Genomic DNA, 22063 nt, shown 5'->3' on the forward strand with positions numbered 1-22063 from the left:
TATATTATTATCCCTGTTTTACAGATGAGGAAGCTAAGGCATATAAAGATTAAGAAACTTGTCTAAAGACATACAACTTAGAGTAGTAAAGAATAGTTTCTTGAAAGCAGTTGAAGTTAAACATTCAAAGTATCTGGGGACGTAAATTACGCTTTAAACAAAGATCTAGATATGTTTCAGGAGGCTTCAGGAATGAAGTTGGACCCCCTACCTCATGATATACATATATAAATCAACTCAAAATTGATCAAAGACCTAAATGAAAGAGCTAATACTTTAAAACCCCTTGAGGAAAACATAGGGCAAAATCTTAGATTAATTTTAGATTAGGTAGTGGTTTCTTAGATATGACACCCAAAGCATGAGCTACCAAAGAAAAAATGAATAAATTGAACATCAACAAAATTAAAACTTTTGTGCTTCCTAAGATACCATCAAAAAAGTGAAAAGACATCCCACAGAATGGGAAAAAGTATTTGTAAATTACATATCTGACAAGGGTCTGGTATCCAAATATATTTTTAAAAAATTCTTATATCCCAACAACAAAAAGACAGCCCAATTAAAAAGCAGGCAAAGGATATGAATAGAAATTTCTCAAAAGAAGATAACACTAATGGCCAACAAGCACATGTAAAGATGTTCAACAGCTTTAGTCATTAGGGAAAATCAACTCAAAATCACAATGAGATCTCCTTTCACACCCACTAGAAAAGCTGTAATAAAAAAGATGGACCAAAAACAAGTATTGGTGAGATGTAGAGAAGTTAAATCCCTCATGCACATTGTTGATTAGAATGCAAAATGGTGCTTCCTCTTTGATAAATAGTTTGGTAGTTCCCCAAAAAGTTAAATTTGAGAGTTAGTATATGACTCAGCAAGTCTACTCCTAGGTATATATCCAGAGAATTAAAACCATATTTTCATGCAAAAATGTATACACAAACGCACAGCAGCATTGCTTCCATCTCATAATAGCCAAAAGGTGGAAACAATCCAAATGTCTACGAACTGATAATAGATAAACTAAATTTGGTATATCTGTACAATGTAATACAACACAGCTTTAACAATGAATAAAGTACTGAGACATGCTACAATAAATGAATCTTGAAAATATTATGCTAAGTGAAAGAAGTCGGACACCAAAGGCAACAAATTATATAATTCCATTTATATGAAATATACAGAATAGGCAAATTTACACAAACAAAAAGCCAATTAGTGGTTGCCTAGGGGAGTGACTGCTGATGGCTATGGGGTTTCTTTTGAGAGTGATGAAAACGTTCTGGAATTCAGATAGGAGTGATGGTTGTACAACTATATGAATATACTAAAAACTAGTGGATGTTGTGGTATGTGACTTTCATCTCAATAAAAAAATGTTAATAAAACAATGAGGAATTTCCATGTGTACTAATTTGGAAAGATCTCCAGTATATACTGTTATATGTAAAAATTAAAGGACAAGGTATATAGTGTTCTATCCTTTGTGTAAGAGTGTAGAAATATATACACAGATACACATGTACATGTATATTCATATGAATACAAACATAACAAGAAAGGGGTAAAAATATATATTATGTGTGGACACAAACATATATGTATACACATATATACATGCAGGTAGGTAGATTGATATAAAACCTAATTTACTTGTCTGCATTAAAAAAATGAAAAAAATGCACATGTAAAAACTTTGTTCCCTATAATTCCCTAGAAGGGGAGGGTGGTGATGGAACAGGTATAGAAGTCAGAATTCACATTGTGTATGATTTATATTGTTTATATTGTATTAATTTTTCAAAATGTAAGTACATTGCCCAACCTATATGCACACACAGAAAAATAAAAATAAAAATAAATCATCACAGTTTGCTATATAGTATCTAGTAATAGCTGGCCCTGTTAGGTCAAGTGTACATGTCTTCTCCTTGGAGAGTATTTAAAGAATGACATCTCCATCTGAAAATGCCAACCCTGTATGTACTTGCTAACATTTTAGGTCTTCAGATGTTTGACCAGCCAGAAGACAGTTTTTCATTTTCTAATCAACAGCTTCCTTATTAAAGTGCAATATAATAACTGATAAAAACTGGAATGAAAAATTAACATTAACTACAGATTAAAGATTTTAAGAATCATGCCTTTTAAAGATTAATATATAATAAAAAACCTAAAAAATGTACAATTTTAAAATAAGTATGTGAAAAAATAAAATAAATGTGTATCCAAAATTGGACCAGAGTTATTAGAAAACCAGAAAAACTATAAACCACAAGGTCAAGAGATCGAGACCATCCTGGCCAACACAGTGATACCCCATCTCTACTAAAAATACAAAAATTAGTTGAGCGTGATTGCGCACGCCTGTAGTCCCAGTTACTCAGGAGGCTGAAGCAGGAGAATTGCTTGAACGAGGGAGGCAGAGGTTGCAGTGAGCTGAGATCGCGCCACTGCACTCCAGTCTGGTGACAGAGCGAGACTTTGTCTCCAAAAAAAAAAAAATTCCAGTGTTTGCTAACACTTCCTGACTTATCTCTGAAAATCAGGTGCAAGGTTAGGATGCCAGCTTACACTCAGTAAGACTCGTAAGAAGGGTGAGACAGGACAAGATGAACCTAATGGAGAATTAATTAAGGATGAATGGAAGAAAAAATACACACAGACATAGTAATACATGTAATGATAACTGTGGCATTATAATTCACTGGAGAAAAACGCTAATAACTAGGGTTGGTTGCAACTGGTTTTATGTGGAAAAAAGTAAAATTAGATTTGTCCTCATATTATCTACAATAATGAGTTCCAGATTGATTCAAGACTTAAATATTTTTCTAGTATTAAAAAATACTAGAAGTAGGCCAGGTGTGGTGGCTCATGCTTGTTTTCCCAGCACTTTGGGAGGCTGAGGTAGGAGGATTGCTTGAGCCCAAGAGTTCAAGACACACCTGGGCAACATAATGAGACTCTGTCTCTATCAAAAATAAAAATAAAAAAAGAAAAGAAAGAAAAAAGAAAACACCAGACATAGTACATTAATTTGAAAATTTAAAAAACTTTTATTTTAGGTTCAGGGGTACATGTACGGGTTTGTTATATAGGTAAGTTGCATGTCATGAAGATTTGGTTTACAGATTATTTTGTCACCCAGGTAATAAGCATAGTACTCCATAGGTAGTTTTTTGACACTCACCCTCCTCTTATCCTCTACCCTCAAACAGTCCCCAGTGTCTATTGTTCCTTTCATTGTGTTCATGTGTACTCAATGTCTAGCTCCCACTTATAAGTAAGAATATATAGTATTTGGTTTTCTGTTCCTGTGTTAGTTCACTCAGGATAATGGCCTCCAGCTCCACCTTTTGTTGCTGCAAAAGACATGATCTCATTCATTTTTATGGCTGCATAGTATTTCATGGTGTATATGTACAATATATTCTTTATCCAGTCTACTGTTGATTGATATTTAGGTTGATTCCATGTCTTTGCTATTGTGAATAGTGCTGCAATGAACATATGTGTGCATGTGTCTTTATGGCAGAATGACTTATATTCCTTTGGGTATATACCCACTAATGGGGTTGCTAGGTAGAATGGTAGTTCTGTTTTAAGTTCTTTGAGAAATCGCTAAACTGCTTTCCACAGTGGCCGAACTAATTTACATTCCCACCAGCAGCGTATAAACATTAAACAACATTTTTTCTTTTTTTTTTTTTTTGAGATGGAGTCTCTCTCTGTCACCCAAGGTGGAGTGCAGTGGCACGATCTTGGCTCACTGCAACCTCTGCCTCCCGGGTTCAAGTGATTCTCCTGCCTCAGCCTCCCAACTAGCTGGGATTACAGGCATCTGCCACTACACCCAGCTAATTTTTGTATTTTTAGTAGAGATGGGGTTTCACCATATTGGCCAGGCTGATCTCGAACTCCCAACCTCAGGTGATCTGCCTGCCTCGGCCTCCCAAAGTGCTGGGATTACAGACATGAGCCACTGCGCCCGGCCTAAACAACATTTAAAAAAAAAATCATTATATTTGCTGGGCGCGGTGGCTCACGCCTGTAATCCCAGCACCTTGGGAGGCTGAGGCAGGCAGATAATGAGGTCAGGAGATCGAGACCATCCTGGCTAACATGGTGAAACCCCATCTCTATGAAAAATAAAAAAAATTAGCTGGACGTGGTGGCATGCACCTGTAGACCCAGCTACTCAGGAGGCTGAGGCACGAGAATCCCTTGAACCCAGGAGTGGGAGGTTGCAGTGAGCTGAGACTGCGCCACTGCCCGCCAGCCTGGGTGACACAGCAAGACTCCATCTCAAAAAAAAAACATTATATTGAATTAAATAAGAACTTTAAGATTTTAAAAAATCAAATACAAAAAAATCAACAGATCAGCCTAGATAAAAATATTCTCATAAAGCCAAAGGCACTGTATAAATAAAATGCAAGAGAAAAACTTGGAGAGTTGGTAACAAATATAATACACATAGAATTATTCTCCAAAATATATATAAGAGCCTTAAAAATAATATAGAAAAATGATTCAAAAATAGTAATTTGTTTACAAAAAACCCATAAATATAGGATATATAAGCTCATTAGTAATCTGAAAAATGCATATTAAAATGACAGGGTTTTCAGAGAAGTTAGATTGGCAAAAAGTCTAAAGTCTGACAACACCAAGTGTCAGCAAGGAAGCAGAGTGAGTGACAGTTTCATGTGCAGTACCATAGATGAAAGGAGGGAATTGTTCAAGCAGAGCTATGTTAAGGGCATGCAGACCATTCAGCCTTCTTCTGGATACTCTGAATCTTATCTCTGGATGAAGCAAGACCACTGAAAAACTGTCCACTTGAACCTCAATGTTTTAATCTCCTGAAAGACTTCTCTTTGAATTCTCTTTCGCTGTCAGAAAGATCAGAGGATCTTTGAGAAAGATCAGAGGATTTTTGATGAGAAAGATCAAAAATCTGCAGCTCAGCTTCGATAATCTGGGACATTATAGGACCTGCATGTATTGAAAACTGACTTTGCTCAGTTACTGACCTGCTACTTTATAGTTTCCCTGATGTTGAGTTTTATCTATTTCTGTTTTTTCTATTTTAATTTCTGTTCCCTTATAAATCTCACAAAGTCCATTGTAAAACAAAGTGGGAATAAACAACTCGCCTGGGATCTGTTCGTTTCTTGTTACTCATGGAGAATAGAAGAGAATTATAAAGGTAAAGCTGGGGAAGAAGGAAAGAGAATGAGATCCTGTGCAACCTGGCTGCCATGAAGCTTGCAGACTCACCTGCCTAGAAAACTTGCATGCAAGGTCCCTGGGGGGAATGTCCCTTTAACCCTAAGAACAGGAGAGACGCTGTGGAGGAACACCCACATGTCCATGCTGACTCTGACAGGTCACCAAAAGTTTAGACATGCAATTTTTCATTAGATCACTGTAAATATTTCCTACTAATTCATAAAAAATGCATGTTCCCCTCCCATTGGCTAAAAGAAAAATTTAAAACAACAGAGAATCAATCAAGCAAATTACAATACAGAAAAGAAAAACTGCGCAGTCATTAAAACACTGGAAAAAAATGCCCTGGCTGTACTGTTTCTCAGCCTTCCTAATGATAGTACTTGTCCCTTCAGTTCGAAAATCCTCCTCAACATTTCCAGAAAACAGACGCGGGTGCTTTAGTTGTTTATTTTAACTCAGTTGCAGTTTCTCAAAAGGATCTTTTAATTTTAGAAACTTGATGTGGCTTAATTGTTTAAGACTGGATGGCACTTAGACTTTTTTGTTTTTTGTTTTGAGACAGGGTCTGGCTCTGTTGCCCGGGCTGTACCACAGTGGTATGATTCACAGCTCACTGCAGCCTTGAACTCCTGGGCTGAAGCTCAAGTAATCCTCCAGTCTCGGCCTCTTAAGTAGGAGAACTACAAGTGCGCACCACCACAGCCAGATACTTTTTTTTTTGTAGAGACCGGGTCTCATTATGTTGCCCAAGCTGGTCTTGAATTCCTGGATTCAAGCAGTCCTCCCATGTCGGCCTCCCAGAGTGCTGGGATTACAGGCATGAGCCACCGAGCCCAGCCCTAATTAGTTATTTTCTGAGTATGCCACTAACAAATGAAATGATTAAATAAGTCATATTTTCTAGGCCCATTTTTTGACCTTTATACAACACTGTCACTTGATTTTTGTAACATCAGAATAGGAACAATGATGCATCTCCACAGGCTGCAAAGACAGTGAGTAGACAGGAAGGGAGCAGGCTTATGGAGGAGCACAGGGACAAGTTCCCCATCTAGGCGATGCCTTCCCCAGACTGTGTCCTCACAGTCCTCACAGTGGGCAGTGACGTGTCCTCTCCTGTGCTGCCTGCCCCTTGCTCATGCTGGCAGCCTAATTCTTCCTGAAAGCCCATCCACTGGACAGTCTGCCATGGTTTCTGCATGTGCTGACATCACCAAGTGTTATTTAACTGTACAGGAGTGCCAAGAATGTCTTCAGTGAACAGGCAGTTCCAGACATGCTCTTTCCTGGCCTTTTCCACTCTGCTCTGAGGCTCTGCTGAAAGGTCTCAGATCAGAAGTGTGACCTTCCACGTGGGTTCTTAGGGACTACTCCTTATTACCTCAAAAGCTACTTTATTCCAAGGATGCTGGGACAAGGGGACAAAGTAAATTTAGTTGGAATCTTCAATCTGACCTTCAGATAACACACTTTCCCTGAGAATCAAGGCCTGGGCCATCCATGAATTCAAACAAAGTCCCCCAAGGACAAATGCTGGACAAGGCTTACCTGGCTTAGAAACTTCAATCATACTGCCTGACCCTGGAGCTCAGAAGAAACATCAAGAATCCCGGAAACACACGGGACAAGTTTCCTGTGAAGGCACATCAGTTAACAATGCTGTGAATAACAATGTTGGGTTTTAGACATGGTGGATAATTAAAAAGAACAAGAAGACATGGAACAGAGTTCGAAAACTAGGTTCCTGCAGCTGCTGGTTATATGATCTTGGGTAAGTCACTTCACCTCTCTAAACTTGTTTCCTTTTTTTCTTTTTTTTTCTTTTTTTTTTTGAGACAGGGTTTCTCTCTCTGTCACCCAGGCTGGAGTGCAGTGGCGCGATCTCAGCTCACTGTCGCCTTCGCCTCCCTGGCTCAAGCGATATTTCAGAGTGCAGTCTACTACATTAACTGTACCTGAGGGTGGTGGTTTGAATATGTATCCTGTTATAACATCAAACTTCAGTTCATAAACTGAGGATTTTCAAGAATACTTTTTCAATCTTGTAACTAGCATTACTACTTAATTACTGAGTAGAAAACATAGTTATATATTATTAAAATGATTATTTGAATTATAATAGTGAATCTTATTTATTTTATTTATTTATTTATTTATTTATTTATTTATTTGAGACAAGGTCTCACTCTGTCACCCAGACTGGAGTGCAGTGTTGCCATCTTGGCTCACTGCAACCTCCGCCTCCCCGGCTCAAGTGATCCTCCCACCTCAGCCTCCCGAATAGTTAGGACTACAGGCACCTGCCACCATACCTGGCTAATTATTTTTTAATTATTTGTAGAGACAAGGTCTTGCCATGTTGGCCAGGCTGGTCTCGAACTCCTGGGCTAGAGTGATCCACTCACCCTGCCTAGGTCGCCCAAAGTGCTGGGATTACAGGCGTCAGCCACAGCACCCAGCCTGATATTAATAATGTGAATCTTAATATCAAGGATGGGTTATCAAATCATTGACAAAGTTTCCAAGTCCATAAAATAAGAGTATGGTTCATTCACAAGCACTAAAGCAATGGAGTTCATTCTTCTTTAATAGCTAAATAATTGTATAATGATAATAAACATTATTTATACTTTATTTTGTATATCAGCTTATAAATTCTGATTCATTACAATTTTATTTTAATTTAGAAGGAATCATATTATGTCATTCTGTGTTCCACTCCTAAAAAAAGATATAGTTACTAAGTTGTATTAGGCCAATGCAGCCACTTCAACACCTAGAAAAAAACTAGACAAATAATAACAGTTGTATTTTTTGTATTTTCAAAGATGTCGGAGAGTGGTAGAAGTAATGAGGATAACAGAAATTCAATTCTAGAGAGGAGGAGCCTTGCCTGGGCACCCTGAGGATTTCTAGCTTTTTCTTCACTAGGTCATTTACCATTTCTCCACATGGGCTGAACCTAGGCAGAGAGTACACTATTGAGTTGCCAGTGTAATTCAATAGGAAAAGATGATCTGTACAATAAATGATGCTGGTACAATTGAATATCTGAATGCTAGTACTAATGAAAAGAAACTGGGGATAGCCATATTAATTTCAGATAGAGCAGACTTTAAAGCAGGTTATCAGATATATATAATATATACTAAACCAATCAGAAGCAGCCAACTAACTTACATAATTAGGGACTTTCCAATGGAATAGACCAAATAAGGAAACTGTACAACTGTAACCCATCAAATATTTTCTTTATTTCCACATTCACTCTGTAAAAACCTGTCCCTTATTCTTCTTCGGTTTGGTGTTTCTTGATTTACAAATTGCTGTTCGCTCAAATAAACTCTCCAAAATTTTTCATCATGTCTGTTTTTCTTGTAAGAGGAGTATATAAGGGATCACTGGGTCAATGTGCATGATGGAGCCATTCTCTGGGATAGGGAAATTATATAAAATATTCTAACGTAATAATACTCTTTTTGCATCATTCTAAAAAAAGTGTTGGGTGGTTACCTACACAATGTTAAGAATATTCACCAATAGCATATTATATATATAGATACACACACATATGCATATGTGTGTATACATACATATGGTACAGTATTCAGATTCTTGCATTTGCAGGACAAATATGAATACATGCAGTACAAACATGTACATATGAACATTTGTGTACAAGCATTTGAGTATCTGTTTTCATTTCTCTTGCGTATATTTCTAGGAGTAGAATTGTTGAGCAAGATAGTAAAGTTATGTTTAACACTTTCAATCTGAACAATATTGCACTGTGTGAACATACTACAATTTGTTTATCCATTCATCCATCAGGGGACACATGGGTTGCTTTCACTTTTTGGCTTTAGTGAATAATGCTGCCATAAACATGGGTGTGAAAATATCTTTCAGACTCTGCTTTCAATTATTTTGGGTATATACTCAGAAGTGGAATTGCTGGATCATATAGTAATTCTAATTTTATGAGCAACTGCCATAATAGCTGCACCATTTTCCATAGCAGCTGTACCATTTTACATTCCTATCAACAATGCACAAAAGTTTCAACTTCTCCACATCCTCAACTACACTTGATATTTTTTCTTTCTATCTCCTTTCTTTCTCCCTCCCTTCCTTCTTTTGATAGTAGCCATTCCATTGAGGATTAGGTGGTATCTCATTGTGGTTTTAATTTGCATTTCCTTAATAACTAGTGATGTTAACTATCTTTTCATATGCTTATGGGCCATCTGAATATCTTTTTTTTTAATGTCTACTCAAGTCCTTGGCCCATTTTTTAATCAATTTGTTCATTTTGTTGTTGTTGAGTTTTAGGAGTTATCTATATATTCTGAATATTAATCTCTTATCAAATATGTGTTTTGCAAACATTTTTTCCCATTTTGTGTGTTGCCTTTTCATTCTGTTGATAGTGTCCTTTAAAAAACATAAAAGCGTTATAAATTTTGATAAAGTAAAATTTGTCTATTTTTTCTTTTGTGGCTTGTGCTTTTGGTGTCATATCCAAGAAATCATTACCAAATCCAATGTCATTAAGCTTTCCCCCTATGTTTTCCTCTAGGAGCTTTACAATCTTAACTCTTACATGTAGGCCTTTAATCCATGTTGAGTTACTTTGAGAACATGGTGTTAGGTAAAAATCCAACTTCATTCTTTTGCATGTCAATACCCAGTTTTCCCACCATTTTTTTTTTCTTTTTTTGAGACAGAGTCTCACTCTGTTGCCCAAGCTGGAGTGCAGTGGCCCGGTCTCTGCTCACTGCAAACTCTGCCTCCAAGGTTCAAGTGATTCTCCTGTCTCAGCCTCCCGAGTAGCTGGGATTACAGGTATGTGCCGCCACACCCTCCAGCACCATTTTTTTAAGACTGTCCTTGCCATTAAATGGTCTTGGTACCCGTGTCTAAAACCATTTACCCATATTTTTGAGGGCCTCTTGGCTTTCTATTCTTTCTCATTGTTCTATACATCTCTCTTTATAGCAGCACCACACTATTACACTATTATGATTTATAGCTTTGTAATAACTCTTGAAATCAGGAGGAGTGAAAGCAAGGGGTGCGAGACCTCCAATGTTGTTCTTTATTAAAATTATTTTGACTATCGGGGGTCCCTTTGGATTCCATAGAAGTTTTTGGATATATTTTTCTACTACTGCAAAAACATCTTTGGTATTTTGATAGAGATTGCATTGAACCTGTAGATTGCTTTGGGTAGTACTATATAATATCTTAACAATATTAAGTCTTCCTATCAATGTAAATGAATGGATTTACACATCTCCATTTACTCTTTAATGCATTTCAGCAACATTTTGTAGTTTTCAGTGTACAAGTCTTTTGCCTCCTCGATGTAGCTTTTTTGATGCTGAAATTGTTTTCTGAATTTCCTTTTAGGATTTTTTATTGTTAGTATATACAAACACAACTGATTTTTGTGTGTTGATTTTGTATTCTGCTCCTTTGCTGAGTCCATTTATTCTAACCATTTTTAGTGGATGGACTCTTTAGAGTTTTCTACATATAAAATCATATAAGAACAAAAAAAATTACTTCTGTCCAATCTGTATGCCTTTTATTTATTTTTTATTGCCTAATTGCTTGGGCTAGAACTTCCATATTATGCTGAATATAAACTTTCAGTCTTTTACCCGAGTACGACATTAGCTGTATATTTTTAATATATGGTTTTTATTACATTGACGTAGTTTCCTTCTATTTCTTACACATGTTGATTTATCACATGTGCATAGCTCATTATGAAAGAGTGTTGAAATATGTCAAATGGTTTCTCTTCATCAATTGACATCATGTTTTCATGTTTTTCCCTCCATTCTATTAATGTGATGTATTACATTAGGTGGCTTTCATATGTTGAGTCATCCTTGTATTACAGAAATAAACAGAAAAAATTCCTGCTTGGTCATGGTATATAATCTTTTTTTCTTATTCCTGCTTGGTCATGGTATATAACCTTTTTTCTTTTCTTTTTTTTTTTTTTTTCTGAGACAGAATCTCGCTCTGTCGCCCAGGCTGGAGTGGAGTGCAGGGATGTGATCTCAGCTCACTGCAACCTCCACTGCCCAGGTTCAAGCGATTCCCCTGCCTCAGCCTCCTGAGTAGCTGGGATTACAAGCACACCCCACCACACCTGGTTGATTTTTATTTATTTTTAGTAGAGATGGAGTTTCGCCATGTTGGCCAGGCTGGTCTCAAACTCCTGGCCTCAAGTGATCCACCTGCTTTGGCCTCCCAAAATGCTGAGATTACAGGCAGTAGCCACCATACCCAGCTGGTACACAATCTTTTCAACATGTTGCTGAACTCAGTTTGGTAGCATTTGTTGAAGATTGTTGCATTAGGGTTCATAAGGGATATTACTGTGCAGTTTCATTTTCATGTAGTATCTTTGTATGGCTGTGATATCAAAGTAATACTAACCTCACAAAACAAATTTGGAAGTGTTCCCTTCATTTTAATTTTTTGGAAGAGCCTAAAAAAGACTAATGTTAGTCGGTCTTTAAATGTTTGGTAGAATTCACCAAGGAAGGCATCAGGTCTGGGGCATTTCTTTGTCAAGAGTTTTTTTTTGATTACTGATGCAGTCTCCTTATTAATTATGTACCTACATAATTTTCTATTTCTTCATGAGTCAGTATTGACTTATGTCAATGATATTGTGTTCCCAGATATTGAGCCATTTCATCCATGTTATCCAATTTGTTGTAGTAAGTTGTTCTTAGTACTTTCTTGTATTTTATTTCTGTAGAATCAGTATTTATATCCCTGTCTTCATTTCTGATTTTAGTAGTTTGAGTCATTTTCTTAGTCTAGTTAGCTAAGGGTTTGTCAATTTTGTTGTTGATCTTTTCAAACAACCAATTCTTGGTTTAGTTGATTTTCTCTATTGTTTTTCTATTCTTTAATTTGTTATCTCTGCCCTACTCTTTATTTCCTTCCTTCTGATACCTTTGAGCTTAGTTCTTTTTATTTGTTGTTTGTTTATTTATTTATTTTTGAGACGGAGTCTAGTTCTGTCACTGAGACTGGAGTGCAGTGGCATGATGTTGGCTCACTACAGCCTCCACCTCCCAGGTTCAAGTGATTCTCCCACTGCAGGCTCCTAAGCAGCTGAGATTACAGGCACCCGCCACCACGCCTGGCTAATTTTTGTATTTTTAGTAGAGACAGGGTTTCACCATTTTGGCCAGGCTGGTCTTGAACTCCTGACTTGAAGTGATTCACCAGTCTTGGCCTCCCAAAGTGCTGGAATTACAGGCATAAGCCACTGCTCCCAGCCTTCAGTTAGCTCTTTTTCTGGGTCCTTAAGATGTAATGTTAGATAACTGATTTGAGATTTTTCTTCTTTTTAAAGGTAAGCACCTATAGCTATAAATATCCCCTTTAGCACAACTTTTGCTGCATCCCATAAGTTTCTGTATGTTTTGTTTCTGTTTTCAGTCATCTCTAAGTATTTTTCTTTTTTTTTTTTTTCAAGAAATGCTCATTTTATTCTCTTTTATAGCCACAATGGTTTCTTTTGATCTCCCTTTTTAACAAACCTTATTGATATATATACAGAAAAGACTATCATAAGCATAGAATTTGATGAATTATCACAGAAAGAACATATCCTAATAATCACCATAATATCAAGAACTAGGACATCCCAATGTCAGGGAAGCACCTCCTGTGTCCTTTCTGATCATTACCTCCTCTACCTCATCCCCTAATGCAAACAATCTCCTGACTTCTATCATTTAGTTATGCCTGATTTTAAAATTTAATACATATTGAATCATATAGTCTATATCATTCTGTATCTGGCTTTTTTCACTTACCATTATGTTGGTAAAATTTGCTCTGATTTTGCACTAAACAGGAATTTGTTCATGTTCATTTTTCTTTCTTTTTTTTTTTTTTTTTCTTTTTTATTGATCATTCTTGGGTGTTTCTCGCAGAGGGGGATTTGGCAGGGTCACAGGACAATAGTGGAGGGAAGGTCAGCAGATAAACAAGTGAACAAAGTTCTCTGGTTTTCCTAGGCAGAGGACCCTGCGGCCTTCCGCAGTGTTTGTGTCCCTGGGTACTTGAGATTAGGGAGTGGTGATGACTCTTAACGAACATGCTGCCTTCAAGCATCTGTTTAACAAAGCACATCTTGTACCGCCCTTAATCCATTCAACCCTGAGTGGATACAGCACATGTTTCAGAGAGCACAGGGTTGGGGGTAAGGTCACAGATCAACAGGATCCCAAGGCAGAAGAATTTTTCTTAGTACAGAACAAAATGAAAAGTCTCCCATGTCTACCTCTTTCTACACAGACATGGCAACCATCCGATTTCTCAATCTTTTCCCCACCTTTCCCCCCTTTCTATTCCACAAAACCGCCATTGTCTTCATGGCCCGTTCTCAATGAGCTGTTGAGTACACCTCCCAGATGGGGTGGTGGCCGGGCAGAGGAGCTCCTCACTTCCCAGTAGGGGCGGCCGGGCAGAAGCGCCCCTCACCTCCCGGACGGGGCGGCTGGCCGGGCGGGGGGCTGACCCCCCCCACCTCCCTCCCGGACGGGGCGGCTGGCCGGGCGGGGGGCTGACCCCCCACCTCCCTCCCGGACAGGGCGGCTGGCCGGGCAGAGGGGCTCCTCACTTCCCAGTAGGGGCGGCCGGGCAGAGGCGCCCCTCACTTCCCCGACGGGGTGGCTGGCCCGGCGGGGGGCTGACCCCCCCACCTCCCTCCCAGACGGGGCGGCTGGCTGGGCAGAGGGGCTCCTCACTTCCCGGTAGGGGCGGCCAGAGGCGCCCCTCACCTCCCGGACAGGGCGGCTGGCCGGGCGGGGGGCTGACCCCACCACCTCCCTCCCGGACGGGGCGGCTGGCCGGGTGGGGGGCTGACCCCCCCACCTCCCTCCCAGACGGGGCGGCTGGCCGGGCAGAGGGGCTCCTCACTTCCCAGTAGGGGCGGCCGGGCAGAGGCGCCCCTCACCTCCCAGACGGGGCGGCTGGCCAGGCGGGGGGCTAACCCCCCCACCTCCCTCCCGGACGGGGCGGCTGGCCGGGCGGGGGGCTGACCCCCCCACCTCCCTCCCAGACAGAGCGGCTGGCCGGGCAGAGGGGGTCCTCACTTCCCAGTAGGGGCGGCCGGGCAGAGGCGCCCCCCACCTCCTGGACAGGGCGGCTGGCCGGGCGGGGGGCTGATCCCCCCACCTCCCTCCCGGATGGGGCGGCTGGCCAGGCAGGGGGCTGATCCCCCCACCTCCCTCCCGGACGGGGCGGCTGGCCGGGCAGAGGGGCTCCTCACTTCCCAGTAGGGGCGGCCGGGCAGAGGCACCCCTCGCCTCCCGGACGGGGCGGCTGGCCAGGCGGGGGGCTGACCCCCCCACCTCCCTCCCAGACGAGGCGGCTGGCCGGGCAGAGGGGCTCCTCACTTCTCAGACGGGGCGGTTGCCAGGCAGAGGGTCTCCTCACTTCTCAGACAGGGCGGCCGGGCAGAGACGCTCCTCACATCCCGGACGGGGCGACAGGGCAGAGATGCTCCCCACATCTCAGACGATGGGCGGCCGGGCAGAGATGCTCCTCACTTCCCAGATGTGATGGCGGCCGGGAAGAGGTGCTCCTCACTTCCTAGATGGGATGGCGGCCGGGCAGAGACGCTCCTCACTTTCCAGACTGGGCAGCCAGGCAGAGGGGCTCCTCACATCCCAGACGATGGGCGGTCAGGCGGAGACGCTCCTCACTTCCCAGACGGGGTGGCTGCCAGGCAGAGGCTGCAATCTCGGCACTTAGGGAGGCCAAGGCAGGCGGCTGGGAGGTGGTTGTAGCGAGCCGAGATCACGCCACTGCACTCCAGCCTGGGCGCCATTGAGCACTGAGTTAACGAGACTCCGTCTGCAATCCCGGCACCTCGGGAGGCCGAGGCTGGCGGATCACTCGCGGTTGGGAGCTGGAGACCAGCCCAGCCGACACATCGAAACCCCGTCTCCACCAAAAAAAATACGGAAACCAGTCAGGCGTGGCGGCACGCGCCTGCAATCGCAGGCACTCGGCAGGCTGAGGCAGGAGAATCGGGCAGGGAGGTTGCAGTGAGCTGAGATGGCAGCAGTACCGTCCAGCTTCGGCTCGGCATCAGAGGGAGACCGTGGAAAGAGGGGAGAGGGGAGAGGGGAGAGGGGAGAGGGGAGAGGGGAGAGGGGAGAGGGGAGAGGGAGCTCTATCTACCACACAGTCTCCATCTCTAAGTATTTTTCAATTTCCCTTGTGATTTTTTTCTTTTACTTATGGGTTGTTTAAAGGTATATTATTTAAATTATTTCCACAAATTTATAAATTTTCCAGTTTTCCTTTTATTATTATTTTCTAACTTCATACTGTTGTGGTCGTAGAATATACTTTGTATAATATCTATCTTTTAAAATCTATTGAGACTTAATTTGTGACCTAACATATGGTTTACCCTGGAGAATAACTAACGTGCATTTGAGAAGAATAGGTATTCTGTAGTAGTTGTTGTTGGATATAGTGTTGTGTACTACTTGATCCTAAAAGGGAGTATTGAAGCAAATTTTTAAATGCAGACCAGGTCTGGATAATCCCAGAGCAGACAAAGCCAGTTAGGCCCTAAAAATAACCTTAACCTTGACTGAACTGCAAACATAGTTTAACTTAGATGTCTGTTAAATCAAGTTGGCTTATTGTGTTTTTAAGTCCTGTGTTTCCTTACCTTCTGTCTGGTTGTTCTATCCATTATTGGAATGACATATTGAAGTTTCCAACTATTATAGTAGAACTGTCTATTTTACCCTTTAGTTCTGTCAATTTTCACTTCATTTATTTTGATGTTTTCTTATTAGGTGCATAAATGTTCATTATTGCTATATCTTCTTGCTGTATTGAACTTTTATTAACATACAATATCCTTCTTTATCTCTTGTGACCTTTTTGATTTAAGGCCTATTTTGTCTGATGTTAACATACAGTTGACCCATGAACAACATGGGTTTAAACTGCATGGGTCTGTTATATATGGAGTTTTTCCAACATATTGGAAAAGTTTTTGGAGATATGTGACAATTTGAAAAAAACTTGCAGATAAACCATGTGGCCTAGAAATACTGAAAAAATTAAGCAAAAGAGGTATGAAATAAATGTATAAAATATCTGAAGATACTAGTCTATTTTATCATTTACTATCCAGAAATACACAAATTTCCTATAAAAAGCTAAACTTTATTAAAACATACACAAATAAAGACTGTACATGGTACCATTAGCTGTCAAGAGAAATGTTAACAGACGTGAAGAGGTAGTATTAAATCATAATGGCATAAAATTACCTGTAGTATATACTATACTACTATAATAATTTCAGAGCCAAGTCCTGTTGCTATTGTGGTGAGCTGAAGTATCCGCTTAAAATATCATGTAAAGCTAATCATCTTTGTGTGAGCAGTTCATTTCTCCAGTAAACTGCATATGACAGTAAAAGTAACCTCTTACAGTTTTCACATATTTTTCATCATTTTTAGTGAATTTCCATAAACACTGAATAACACTATTGGACCCATATGAAGTACCACTAGTGATGCTGCAAGCGCTCCCAAGAAGCAGAGAAAAGTCATGATATTACAAGAAAAAGATGGATTGCTTAATATGTACTTTAGATTGAGGTGTGCAGCTTGGTTACCCACTGTTTCAAGATAATTGAATCCAGTGTAAGAACCACTGTAGAAAAAGAAAATTTATGAAGCTGTCACTGCAGCTGTGCCACAGGTGCAAAAACTTTGCACTTTTAGCAAAATATCTTGTAATCTCATATTGAAAATGCAGTTTTTATGTGGCTGCAGGATTGCCATGAGGCATACCTATAGACTCTAATGCAATCTGAGAAATAGTGAAGTTATATGACAACTTAGAACAAAAAAGTAAACAAATAAATAAAATAAAAAATAAAAAAAAACCATGAAGGATTTAAAGCTAGACAATTTAAAGCCAGCAAAGAACGGCTTGATAGTTTTAGAAAGATGTTTGGCTTTAGAAATTTCTAGGCTAGGCGCAGTGGCTCGTGCCTGTAATCCCAGCACTTTGGGAGGCAGAAGTGGACAGACTGCTTGAGCCCAAGAGTTCAAGACTAGTCTGGGCAACATGGCAAAACCCTGTCTCTACAAAAATATATATATATATATATTAGTCAGGTGTGGTGGCATGCCCCTGTAGTCCTAGCTGCTTGGGAAGCTGAGGTGGGAGGATTGTTTGAGCCAGGGAGGTCAAGGCTGCAAGTAAGCTGTGATCATGCCACTGTACTCCAGCCTGGCTGACAGTGAGATGTTGTGTCAAAAAAAGTAAACAATAAAAATTAAAAAGTCACAATAACAGAAGAATCTGCTTCTGCTAACCAAGACGCAGCAGACAAGTTCCCAGATGCCATTAAGAAAATCACTGAGGGTTCGGCGCAGTGGCTCACATCTGTAATCCCAGCACTTTGGGAAGTCAAGGCAGGCAGATTGCTTGAACCCAGGAGTTCGAGACCAGCCTGGGCAACATGGCAAAACTCCATCTCTACTAAAAAATACAAAAATTAGCCGGGCATGGTGGCACATGCCTCTAGTCCCAGCTACTCGGGAGGCTGGGGTGAGAGGATCGATTGATCCCAGGAGGTCAAGTCTGCAGTGAGCCATGACCGCTCCACTGCACTCCAGCCTGGGTGACAGAGCAAGACCCTGTCTCAAAAAAAGGAAGAAAGAAAATCATTGAGGAGGAAGGATATCTGCTTGAACAGGTCTTTAATGTAGACAAAAGTGTCTCTGGGAAAAAAAAAAGTGCCACAAAGGACATTTGTTACTAAGGAAGAGAAATGGACACCAAGATTAAAGGCAGGAAGGGAAAGGCTAACTCTACTTTAGTACAAATGCAGCTGGGTTTATGATTAGGTCTGCCTTTATCTATAAAACTGCTAACACCCAGCCTTGAAGAGAAAAGATAAACATCAGCTTCCAGTCTTTTGGTTGCACAATACAAAGGCCTGGACAGTGAGAACCATTTTTCTGGATAGGTTTCACCATGCTTTGTCCCTGAAGTCAGGACATACCTTTCTAGTAAGGGACTGCCTTTTGAAGCTCCTTTGATATTGAGCATGCCCCTGGCCACCCAGAACCCCAGCAGTTCAACACCAAAGACATCAAAGTGGTCTATGTGCCCCCAGACAGTGTCTCTAATTCAGCCTCTAGATGAGGAGGGCATAAGGAACTTTAAGGTTCATTACAATGGTACTCCATGGAAAGGATGGTTAATGCTATGGAAGAGAACCCTGATAGAACACCATGAAAGACTGGAAGGATGACACCACTGGCACTGAAGATGGCATGACTGTTACAGAAAAAGCCATAGAAGCCATTGACCCCAAAACAATAAATTCCTTCTGGAGAAAACTATATCCGGATGTTGTATATGACTTCACAGAATTTATGACAGAGCCAATCAAGGAAATCATAAAAGAGATCGTGGATATGGCAAAAAAAAAAAAAAAAAGGTGGTGGAAGCAGGAGAGTAAAGATTTCAATACATGGATCTTGGAGAAATTCAGGATCTCATAGACTTCACAACAGAGGAATTACCAGATGACTTGACAGAGATGAGCACTTCCAAAGCCCGACCATGAGGCGTAAGACGTAGAAGAACGTACAAGAAACAATGTCGTAAAACAAACTGCCATTAGACAATCTGGCAGAAGGTTTCCAATTATTTGAGACTGCTTTTAACTTCTTTTATGACATGGACCCTTTTATAATACAGGTGCTGAAATCAAAACAAACAATAGGACTGTTACTGTATAGATACCTTTTTAGAAAAGCAAAAAGCATCAGACAGAAATTATGATGTAGTTCTGGAAAGTTATACCACGTGTGTTTGCCTCTCCTGCCTCCCTTCCATCTCCTCCACTTCTGCCTCTGCCACCCCTGAGAAAGCAAGACTGACTCCTCCTCTCCCTCCTCCTCATCAGCCTATTCAATGTGATGACAATGAGGATGAAGACCTTAATGATGATCCACTTCCACTTAATGAATAAACATTTTTATCTTCCTTACGATTTTTTTCTTTAGCTTACTTTATTGTAAGAATATAGTATATAATACATATACATAATACATGTTAATCAGCTGTTTATGTTATTGGTAAGTCTTCTGGTCAATAGTATGCCACTAGTAGTTACATTTTGGGGGAGGCCAAAGTTATCTGCGTGTGCATGTGTTTGTGTGTGTTTCTGTGTTGGGGGTCAGTGCCCCTAACCCACCACCAATTGTTCAAGGATCAACTGCACTCACTCCTGCTCTTTTTACAACTTGCATGGGATATCTCTTTCATTCTTTCACTTTTAACCCATTAGTGTCTTCAGACACAGATTAGAACCTGAGTCTCTTGTAGACAGTACTGTTCAATCACATTTGGTTTTATTTAATCCATTCTGATTTTGATAGAAGAATTAAACCATTTACATTTAAAGTAATAACCAAAAATGAAGGATCTACATCTATCATTGCGCTTTTGTTTTCTATGTCTTACAGCATTTTTGTCCCTCATTTCCTGAATTACAGTTCTTTTCTTTTTAGTAGATTTTTGCTAGTAAAATCTTTTAATTCCCTTCTCATTTCTTTTTATGTGTTCTCTACAGCTGTTTTGTTACATTTAACATCCTAAAGTCATAACACTATAAATTAAATTTATACTAGCTTAACCTCAATAACATACAAAAAACTCCGCTCCTACACAGCACTGTCCCCACCACTTTTTAAGTTATTGATGTCAAAAAATGACTTCTTTATACATTGTGTCCAGAGACACAAAACCTTTTTACGCATTAGTCTCTTAAATCATGTAAAAATCAAAAAGTGGAATTACTAACCAAAGTTACAGTAATACATCTTTGTATTATAACTCCCTGTGCATTTACCTTTATCAGATATCTTCATTTCTTTTATGGCATTAGTTTCTGTCTAGTGTCCTTTCATTTCAACCTAAAGGACTCTTTTCAGCTTTCTTGCAGGGCAGGTCTACTGCTATCAGACTCCCTCAGCTTTTGTTTATCCAGGAATGACTTAATTTCAGCCTCACTTTTGACAGAAAATTTTACCAAATACAGGTTTGCTGACAGATTTGTTTTTCCCTTCAGCATTTTGAACATTTCAACCCACTGCCTTCTGGCCTCCATGATCTGATAAGAAATCTGCTAATAACTTTATTGAGAACGGCTTGTATGTATGTATGTTATGTATAAGCTGCTTCTTTCTTGCTGCTCTAAAACTTTGTCTTTGGCCTTTGACAGTTTGATTATAATGTGCCTCAGTGTGGGGCCTCTTTGATTTTATCTTACTTGAAGTTTATTGTGTTTCTTCTAGGTTTATATTTATATATTTCATCAAATTTTAAAATGTTTCACCAATTATTTCTCCAAATTATCTCTATGCTTTCTCTATCTGGCACTCCGAACAATGCATATATTCATCCACTTGATGGTGTCCCACATGTCTCTTAGGCTTTCTTTATTTTTTTTTTCAGACTTTTTTTTTGAGATGGAGTCTCGTTCTGTACCCCAGGCTGCAGTGCAGTGGCATCATCTTGGCTCACTGCAACCTCTGCCTCCTGGGTTCAAGCGATTCTCCTGCCTCAGCCTCCCAAATAGCTGGGATTACAGGCACACGCCACCATGCATGGCTAATTTTTGTACTTTTAGTAGAGACAGTTTCACCATGTTGGCCAGGCTAGTCTCAAACTCCTAACCTCAGGTGATCTACCTGCCTCAGCCTCCCAAAGTGCTGGGATTATAGTCATAAGCCACCACGCTCAGCTTCAGTCTTTTTTATTTCTTTCCTTAAATTTGATTTCAATGACCCTATCTTCAAATTCACTCATTCTTCTGCTTGCTCAAATATGCTTTTAAATCCCTCTAGCAAAGTTGTTGTACTTTTCAGCTCCAGAATTTGTTTTCTCTATCTTTATTGATGTTTCCATTTTGTTTATAGTTTTCTTGACTTTGTCCACATTATCTTTTAGCTTTTTAAACATCTTTAAGACAGTGTTTTAATTTGTCTGGTAAGCCCACAATCTGGTCTTTTTCAGGGACAGTTTCTTTTCTTTTTTGCTTTCAATTAGTCATACTTTCTTGTTTCTTTGTTCATCTTGTGATTTTTTTGTTGTTGTTGAAAACTGGACATTTGAAATTTATGGTGTGGTATCTCTGGAGATCAGATTCTCCCCATTACCCAAGGTTTGCTAGGCTTTTTGTTCTCATTCATTTATTTTTAAAAAATAGTTACAGGGTGTCTGCATATGAAAGATTAGACTGAGATGTAAACTTAAGCTCTTCTGAGGTCGCTTCTGAGCCTGGACCTTTTCCTGGGCATGCGTGGCAACTTTCTAAATTCCTCTGTATACGTGGTTGCTAAAGGTCCCAGTCCTTACATTTCTGGTTCCGATAATGGAAAAAAAAAAAAGAGAGAGAGAGAGAGAGAGAGAAATGAAGGGGAAAGCACGAAGTCTTTAAATCCTCAGGAATTTACTTCATCTAAAACATGGGTGCTAGAAAGAACCATTTCACTTTCTCCACCCTAGGCTCTGGGAATGGCTCAGAAATTTTGCCAAGGAAGGGGGGATGAGGGCCAGGGGGGAAGCAATTCATTAAATCAAAAGAGCATCTCTCCAGTGAATAAGGGGAAGGACTTGCAACAATGGCAATGAGTTACAATAGCCGCTCACCTCTGTGTTTACACCTCCGTGTCTGCACCTCCACGATCAGAAGGAGCAATCAGTG

The 22063-nt window shown here is 40.1% G+C and overlaps 1 protein-coding gene across 4 annotated transcripts in view; it reads right to left on the bottom strand.

Moving 5' to 3' along the window:
• Window positions 1-5967: 5967 nt before the first annotated feature.
• ZNF248 (zinc finger protein 248) overlaps window positions 5968-22063 on the bottom strand; it is a 57908-nt gene continuing 41812 nt past the window's right edge. Inside the window, exon 8 of one of the 4 annotated variants that reach the window (XR_010146855.1) lies at window positions 5968-6880. Coding sequence is in view for 3 of the 4 variants with exons in the window: in XM_054660998.2 (XP_054516973.1) it covers window positions 18997-19053 (57 nt within the window). In the remaining variant the exon portion in view is untranslated. Of the gene's footprint in view, window positions 6881-16467; window positions 19054-22063 lie in introns of those variants that run through there. The other 3 variants (XM_054660998.2, XM_016963036.4, XM_063781658.1) reach the window with 3 other exon arrangements.

The sequence above is a fragment of the Pan troglodytes genome, chromosome 8 (assembly GCF_028858775.2).
Source record: "Pan troglodytes isolate AG18354 chromosome 8, NHGRI_mPanTro3-v2.0_pri, whole genome shotgun sequence".
NCBI lineage: Eukaryota > Metazoa > Chordata > Mammalia > Primates > Hominidae > Pan > Pan troglodytes.